Here is an 8,494-nt window from a genome sequence, read left to right on the forward strand (position 1 = left end):
CTGTATAAAAGACACCTGTCCACACACTCAATCTATCAGACTCCAACTTCTCCTCTATGGGCAAGACCAAAGAGCTGTCTAAGGACACTAGGGACAAAATTGTAGACCAGCACAAGGCTGGGATGGGCTACAGGACAATAGGCAAACAGCTTGGTGAGAAGGCAACAACTGTTGGCGCAATTATTAGAAAATGGAAGAAATTCAAGATGACTGTCAATCTCCCTCGGACTGGGGCTCCATTCAAGATCTCATCTCGTGGAGTATCAATGATCGTGAGAAAGGTGAGAGATCAGCCTAGAACTACACGGGAGGATCTGGTCAATGACCTGAAGAGAGCTGGGACCACAGTCTCAACGGTTACCATTAGTAACACACTACACCGTCATGGCTTAAAATCCTGCAGCGCACGCAAAGTCCCTCTGCTCAAGCCAGCACATGTCCAGGCCCGTCTGAAGTTTGCCAAAGACCATCTGGATGATCCAGAGGAGGCATGGGAGAAGGTCATGTGGTCAGATGAGACCAAAATAGAACTTTTTGGTATAAACTCCACTCGCCGTGTTTGGGCGAGGGGGTGCCGGGGCCTCGCCTGGGGAGTAATTCAATGTAGAACCGCCACTGGGTCGAAGGTTAAACATGTTTCACATTTTGGCTCAGCTGACCTGATGTGCACTGTGCCTGTGTCTACACTGTTTTATCTACCATTATTAACAATTACAAAGTTACAGGAAATTACAGGCTTGATGACTTTTGTTCAGTGTTCATTATTAGCATTGCATAAAGGAACAGCCTTTAATATTAATGAGAAAACAGCAAAGCAACAGTTGATGTCCTTCCTCTGTTGCAGTTGTTGAGCTGCTGATCGTGGCCCACGACTGTTTCAGTCTCACCTGTAACATGGAGGGGATCATCAGGGTGCTGCACACGGCCCGTCACCTCAGCCACAGCTACCTGGCCCCAGGAGAGCACTACGGCCTGCTGGTGAGCCCCACCCCCCACTACAAACCATGAAGGCTGTTGTCTGTCTCCTCCCTCTGCAAAGCGTGTAAATTGATGTTTCAGCTGAACGATGCTGCTTTATGACCTTCCTGTCACATTGTGGGTAACACCAGATACTGAAAAAAACAATGTTCATGCGCAGGTGCGTCTGCTGACAGGTATTGGCAGGTACAATGAGATGACGTATGTCTTCGACCTGCTACATGAGAACCATTGTTTTGAGATGCTGCTGAGGAAGAAGGTGGATACGGATGGGAGACAGGTATACACACACACACACACAGTGATCACAGGCTAATGCCTGATTGTTAGAGGAAATGGAGATTACTCACACACTGTTTTGGAGAGTCAGTCCAGTGAAACCACTGGGCGGATATTCCTGCACCTGGTCTACATATACAGTAGGAGGGGATGCACTGCAATTCCAGATTAATCTCAGATTTGTCCTGTGGCAACCTCATGATGGTCGCCTTCTAACCCATGTTAAATCTTTCTGCAGGTAGCCTGGTCAAATGAACTTATCTAAGTTCAGTTTTTCTGTAAATTTCCACAGCATATTTAATAGTAGCAGAGAAAACTACTATCTAAACTACTATTGAAAGTGTTATTACAGTTGAATAAGGTAGAAGTTGTTTGTAAATGAGTTCATGTTGCATGTCCTTTGTGCCATTGCTTTGTTGTGATTGTATTTTTCATTTTGTTTTTACTCGATACTGTGTCACATGAACATTATTATTAATCTGGATCCCCATTAGCTTCCACATCAGTGTTTGCTAGTCTTCCTGGGGTCCACTTAAAAAGTTGCTATTAAAATTGCAAATATAATAATTAGGGCCCTGCGATGGACTGGCGACCTGTCCAGGGTGTACCCCGCCTTCGCCCGATTGCTGGCTGGGATTGGCTCCAGCCCCCTCCACGACCCCGTTTGGGACTGAGCGGTAGAGAAGATGAATGAATATAATAATTAGAATTAAATTCAGTAACATTAAACATAATAAAATCAGTCAGAACAGTCAATATAATTATTCTCAACAGAAGCCAAGATAAGATGCGAGTTTATATATTTCTTAAATGTAGAAATACTAGTTGTTTTAATTTCCTGAGGAGGTTTATTCCCTTCGAATGATGCTCTAAAAATAACTGTGTACTTAAAAAAAAAAAAAAAATCTTCCTAAATTGAGGAATTCTTAAATGTCCATTGCTCACAGATCTAGTTGAGTAATAATGAATTTGATCCTGATATTGCATTGTTCTGAGAAGAACTCAGGTCGATGAGTTCAAGCATAAAAGTGGACTGTAACGAAGTCTGACTTCAGCAGGGAGCCATGACAGTCTGCGGATCAGTAGCTCTCCTATAATATGAACATCTTAACACCAATTTTGCTACCTTATTCGGAATCACTGGCAGTCTACTGAGATCTTTCTTGTTTGCAGCAGACCATATAACTGAGCTGTACTCCAATTGAGATATTGCATTTACAACATTTTTCATTATCGGTGGACTTAGACATTCCCCAGCAGCTGCTAAACCTCTAGCCTGTGTAGCACAGCTGCAGAGTGAACAGAAGTACTAGATTCATCCACCAGCAGACTGTAGCTGCTCATACACCGGCGAGTTAAAAATGGTGCACAATAAAAGCCAACCAGCAGCTCAACATGTATCATGTTAGCATTATAGTAACTTTGTGAGATTTCCAGCTTGTAACTTAAAGCAGCACTGCCACAGTAACCTGATCCATGTCCCTCGCCCCTGTTGCAGAGCTCCAGTCTGAAGACAGCTCTGCTGGATTACATAAAGCGCTGCCTCCCTGCAGACAGTGAGAAACACAACATGGTGGCACTGTGCTTCACTATGAGGAGGGAGATTGGAGAAAATCACGAGATGGCTGCCAGGACTCAGCTGAAGATCATCGAGTCTCAGGCCTGGGGTGAGCGAGAAGCCCAACTGCTAGCCAGCACTAGGATTTACCAGAAACCAGCAGCAGAACAGTGTGCCGGATGCTTTTCACTTGACTAAAAGTAGGAATACCAGTGTAGAAATGCTCCACTACAATAGGTCTGGACCCAAATAGTCGATTGTTGGGATATTCATTCATTGGGCAGGTAATCGGTTTTCAGCTGTTGTTGTAGTTGAATATTCGAGACAGCAGGAAATTTCAGTGCAGTTTGAGTCCAGTGATGAAGAGGAAAGTGAAAACAATGGAGACAGCTTGGTCCGATAGGTGGTGCTTACTGGGGATGAGAGGCATCACGACGGGGAGCCGGTGTCCTGCTGTTAATCTGATGTTTTATTCATCTCGTTCTGAAAAAGAAGTTCACTGGTGGAAGAAGTACTCAAATTGTTACTCAAGTAAACATATAAAAGTATTGGCATAAAATATACTTAAAGTACCAAAAGTAAAAGTACTCATTAAGCAGAATGGCATAGTTAATGTATATATTATTATTGGACTATAAGTACAGATGAAGTATTGTGTCCATCATATTTAACGTTACAGCTGGTAAAGGTGGAGCTGATGGTAACTACCTTATATACTTAAACTATGAAGTACTTTACATCCTGCTGGGTAGCTGGTGGATTTTCCACTGGGATCAATAGAGTCTGATGGTTCTACTGGGTTTGGTTTGATTAGTCTCACTCTGAAAAGTAACTACTAACTAAAGTTATCAAATACATGTAGTGCAGTAAAAAGTAGGTCTGTCTCTGACATGGAGTAAAGTCACAGTATGAAGTAGCAGGATGTGGAAATACTCAAAGCACAGGAACCTTAGGATTGTATGAAAGTCCAGTACTGGAGTAAATGGGCTTGGTTCTGCTCCACCACTGCCAGAAACTCTGGTCCGGAGTCGGCCACACTGTCATGTTTGACTCTGCCTGTCTCTACACAGTCGTCACTCCTGACCTGAAGAGTTCGCTGGTCAAGGTGTTGGGTCTGCTGAAGGACGCAGCAGAGAGTTTCTCCAAGGTACTTGGACTCCTGTACACACTCTTCTAATACTGCACACTTACAGTACTGTGATGGCTTGTTATCTGTGTGCTTGTTTCCAGGACTCGTGTGTGCGTCAGGCGAGTCGCTGTGTCCGGACGGCAAAGCTGGTCGCTCTTCAGCTGCACTTCCTGAACCAGGGATCGGACCTGCGCGTCATCAACCTGCGACCTGCAGAGCTGCCAAAAACCGTGGCAGAGTTGCCACGTTGCTACCAGGTCAGTTTAGCCTGCATACCCTGTATTCCTTTGAAACCTCTTCAGCCTCTGACCTGTGCTGCTACAGCAACAGACTGTGTGCATCTGATAACCTGTTGACACTCAGCCACCGCTGGGGAAGTCCTAACAGCTACAAACTGCTGGTTTCACATGTTCTGTAGTTTTCACAGGAAGCCTCTTCCTCCTCGATGTTTGCTTGTTCTGCAGCAGTGTTCTACTACACGCAGCAAACCAGTGTTTCTGCAACAGACTAGGTTGGAAATTAAACTGGGAAAAGTGAGCGTGAACAGCTGGGCGTTTGCAGAGATATGTGTTGTGTGAGCTTCAGACACAGTTTCTTTCTGTCTGTCAGGTGTTGGTGGTGTCAGAGGCGTACGGCTACAGTGCAGACTGGGCAGAGATCCTGTACCAGAAGGTGATCCTGAAGGGAGACTTTGTTTATCTGGAGGAGCTCAAACGCCACCGTCCGCTGACCTCCAGCCTGTTCGAGGACATTTTCAAGAAGTAAGATGAGACAGTGTTCAAGAGTTATGACACGAGTTTCAGTTTGTAAATGAGAGTTTGGTCTCACTGCACATGTGTGTGTTGCTGTTTCAGGCTGGACAGTGCTCCCAGCAGCGTCACTGTGAACGTCAGGCGCCTACTGACACACTGTGCAGCCGCTACAGGCTGGCCTACCAGCAGAACCTGCACGACGTCACCAAAATGATGCTGCAGGACGCAAAGACCTCAAGCTACCTGAACGACAGGCTGACCGGCTGATTCACTGACCCGCTGGCTGAGTGATGAGTTGACAGCAGGCTTCTTTAACCAACTGACTAGTTGATCTTCAGCCGGTTACAGGAAACAGAACTGAGGTTGTCAAGTTCTGTTGAACAAGACTTGTGTATAAGAAATTAGAAACATTGCCTTTTCTTACTAATCCTTCTTGGAGGTGAATTAAAATTAAGCAGACTCATTTTCTTCTTGCAGTCAATAGGTTCCTATGAAGAACTAGGGTCATTCTCCAGCAGGTGTCACCGAGTTTCTGGCTCCTACGCTACTGAAAAGCTTCATGTATATGTGATGTAATGACACTGTGAAATTTTACATTAAAGACACTTTCTGAGCTGTTCTGCATGACTGTCTAAGACTTTAGCTTCTGCATTCATCAGACAGTACAGACTTTAATACAACTTTACTTTTTGGCATCATTGCAAGTTCTATCAAGCTACAGTGGGTTGGTTAGGTTAATCTTTCCTCAACATCATTTGCCACCACCACTGGTTGACGTTACAGACCTGTATGCCATGGAGGAACCAAATCAAGCTGGCTATCAAAACGTGTATGTAATCAGAGTTGAAATCATTTGTGATGTGGGGGACTGATTCTGAATTAGCAGGACGGTGTGTGTGGGAGACAGAATCAGCTCCAGTGTGTGTGTTCATGGTGATGAAGAAACCGGTTGGCCACTACTACTAGGTTGAATGGTTTCTGGGCACAGTGGAGCTCTATGGCTCAGGGAGGAGAGACAGCAGCTGTGATACTGAGGTTAAGTATGGTTTTCTGAGAACTTGGGGTGTGAGGGACTTTGGAGAAGTTTGTTCTCTGATTTAAAGCTTTGTAGCTTTTTTTTTTTTTTTAAGTTCACTGTATTCACATTTCACAAGCATTAGTCCAACAGAGAATGGAGAACTGATTCAGCCTCCGTCAGGGCAGTAAACTGTGGAGCAGGCTCCGTCCACACAGGAGTGTAACAATCCCAGCTTATATGGGCACGGCCGGCCTAGTTCTAAAAAGGTAGACTGGGCAGGCCAAGAGCAAACAGGACCTTAACTGCTCCCTGCTTTCCACCATGCCAAATGCATTTAGTAGTGAGCTTTTCAATCTGATTCAGCCCCTTTTCTAGGAATCCAAAATGCCACCATTTGTATGGGATATAGAAGCTGTGGAAGGACACGTTTGTTTTTAAATGTAATGTTTTCATCCCATTCAGCTCCAGTTGATTGAACTTCCTCCGTGTCGTCAAACCTTGGCACTGACAGCCAAACTCACAATGACACTACAGTAAGACCACTGTTGTGTTTTTCCACACTGTTCGAATACCAAAGCAGTGCAGTTAATCAGCCTGCAGGGAAGGCCAGCGGCTCTTTAATGAGTTCTGGGCCTCACACACATTAATTACAACAGATCGCTCTTTATTTGTTTAGTGGCACTTTATGGCTCAAAATTTTCATTTTAAACTGTATGTAAAGAGCTGAGGAATCTCAAATGAAAACAGCAGCCGTACAGTATGAAGTCTCTGAAATACTGACCAGGTGCAGCAACATGAGAGGAAAGGTCTCCTGACTCAAGTCCACCATCAACCAACCAAGTGTTTTCTGTATAATTAAGGAAACTGGAGACCGTGCACAAAAAATAGTGTTGGTTTCATCAGGTCTTTACAAACAACAAACTGCCACACTGAAGGTGGGTCAGGTTTCCACCACAGCTTTGCTGGAGTGCTCAGGGGATCTGGCAGGTTTCCACCACAGCTTTGCTGGAGTGTGTCACTGCTCAGGGATCTGGCTCTAACAGGCGCTATCTGATCTGCAGTTGTCATGAATTCACAACAGAAAGAGACTGTTCCTTTATTGGAGCTAATTTTCAAGAAAAACAGATGATTCAGTTCTTTGTTGCTTTTGTGGAAATCAGAGGCAAGAAAATGTTTCTCTGCTCACTAGCGTGTAAATTGCAGCTGCAGCTCTGGAACAGCTTCTGATGGCCTTTAAAGCGCATGTCATACCACACAGACGTGCTGCCCATGTGTTTTCCACAGAGGACACCTGCCCATCCATTATTCTAGCTGCACGAGCTTCTGTTCTTCAGCAGCTGGTTGAGGATGCTACTCTGTTTCAGTGATCTGAGGTTAGAGATGTCCTCTGCGATCACCGGGACGTCCTCGCTGCCCGTCGCCTCATCGCTTTCATCTCGGTCGCTGTCAGACAGTGTGCACAGGAGGGCATCGTTCTCGTACGTGGGGAAGTAATACCTGAGGAGAGAGGGACGTGAGAGGTTTGCTTTGGCTGCTCAGTTTCACTCACTTCACTTACAGGCTTTTAGCAGCTGGGGCACACAGACGTGCGGAAGCTAATACTGCACAAGTCATTTATCCACTACCAAGCGTGTACCCAGGGTTGTACTCAATAGTACTGGTGTTTAGATTACAGTTTGGACTGTGTGTCAGAGAGCTGTTTCTGGTATTTAGCCCAGCCTCACTGATAAAAATGGGGTGGACAAAATACCAGAGCCATCTCCAAGTATAACCCAGTCCAGGTGACCAACAGCACAGCCTGCAGCCTCCACAGTGACCACACGGGTGAGCCAACACCTCTGTGACACAGTTTGAACACAGACTGAAGGAGGACTTACTGCAGGACTGCTGGATCAGACAGACTTAGTCTGAGACACGTGTTCCTGATAAACTGACCGCTAGGTGTATTTGCATGTCCCCTTCACTCCCACTACAGATGGCTCAGACTGAATGGCTTCATTCTGGTCTGACAGACTTGGATTTCTTTCAGGCTGTTTTCTGCGAGATCTCTAAAACTTACTGTAACTGACTCTTTTGCAGAAGACGCTCTGATGATACTTCAGCTACAGTTCATCAAAACCCAAAATGTGTCTTGCTCCTGAAGGCTTTTACTGCAAACCACCAAATCATGCACACAAATGATTACTCCTTTGTCTCTCGACGCCTCCCAGGGATGTCTGCAATATGATTTTGATTTGATTTGATTTGATTTGATTTATTCTTTCAAGCATGTAAAGACAGTTGATATGTCAACACACATAATTTTACACATATCCAACAAATGCTAATCCAATATCAAGTTGCTTATACCAAGTACATGCTAGAATGGAGTAGGAAGAAGTCAGACTTATCCAGTCCTACCCCATGACATCATCTTACCATCACTGGTTTGCAAGCAGTATCTCTACATAAATAATTCTCTTCTACACCACACAAGTAATATACTAAAAAAATTATAACAGAGTGTTAACATTCTTACATAATTACATTCTTAAATGTGCTTTGGACAGAAATATACAGTACTATGGTTGCAAGCGAGAGCAGACGTCTTTACTGCTCTTGTCTGTTCTACGATTTTTCACATCTTCTACATTTTCAAGTCTTTGAACAAATTCTACACCTATTAAAATGCCTCCAAGAGGGAAAAGAGCTAATAAATCAGAAGTGAATGAGGATGTTGAAGCAGAAGAGGATTATATTTCAGCGGCGCAAGTAACAGAGATGTTGAGTCAGCAGAAGCA

At 44.5% G+C, this 8,494-nt stretch overlaps 2 protein-coding genes across 2 annotated transcripts in view; one reads left to right on the forward strand and one right to left on the reverse strand.

Moving 5' to 3' along the window:
- Positions 1-5,320, forward strand: part of spg11 (SPG11 vesicle trafficking associated, spatacsin) — a 31,467-nt gene extending 26,147 nt beyond the window's left edge. Inside the window, 8 exon segments of the mRNA XM_020615783.1 lie at positions 845-978; positions 1,139-1,258; positions 2,756-2,924; positions 3,886-3,962; positions 4,046-4,201; positions 4,554-4,705; positions 4,799-4,854; positions 4,857-5,320. Of these exon segments, the coding sequence (XP_020471439.1) occupies positions 845-978; positions 1,139-1,258; positions 2,756-2,924; positions 3,886-3,962; positions 4,046-4,201; positions 4,554-4,705; positions 4,799-4,854; positions 4,857-4,963 (971 nt within the window). The 3' untranslated portion in view covers positions 4,964-5,320.
- A 1,470-nt stretch (positions 5,321-6,790) lies between these two features.
- Positions 6,791-8,494, reverse strand: part of znf277 (zinc finger protein 277) — a 13,091-nt gene continuing 11,387 nt past the window's right edge. The window contains exon 13 of the mRNA XM_020615772.1: positions 6,791-7,211. Coding sequence (XP_020471428.1) covers positions 7,022-7,211 — 190 coding nt within the window. The 3' untranslated portion in view covers positions 6,791-7,021. The remainder of the gene's footprint in view (positions 7,212-8,494) is intronic.

The sequence above is a fragment of the Monopterus albus genome, unplaced genomic scaffold (assembly GCF_001952655.1).
Source record: "Monopterus albus unplaced genomic scaffold, M_albus_1.0 scaffold170.1, whole genome shotgun sequence".
Taxonomy (NCBI): Eukaryota; Metazoa; Chordata; class Actinopteri; order Synbranchiformes; family Synbranchidae; genus Monopterus; species Monopterus albus.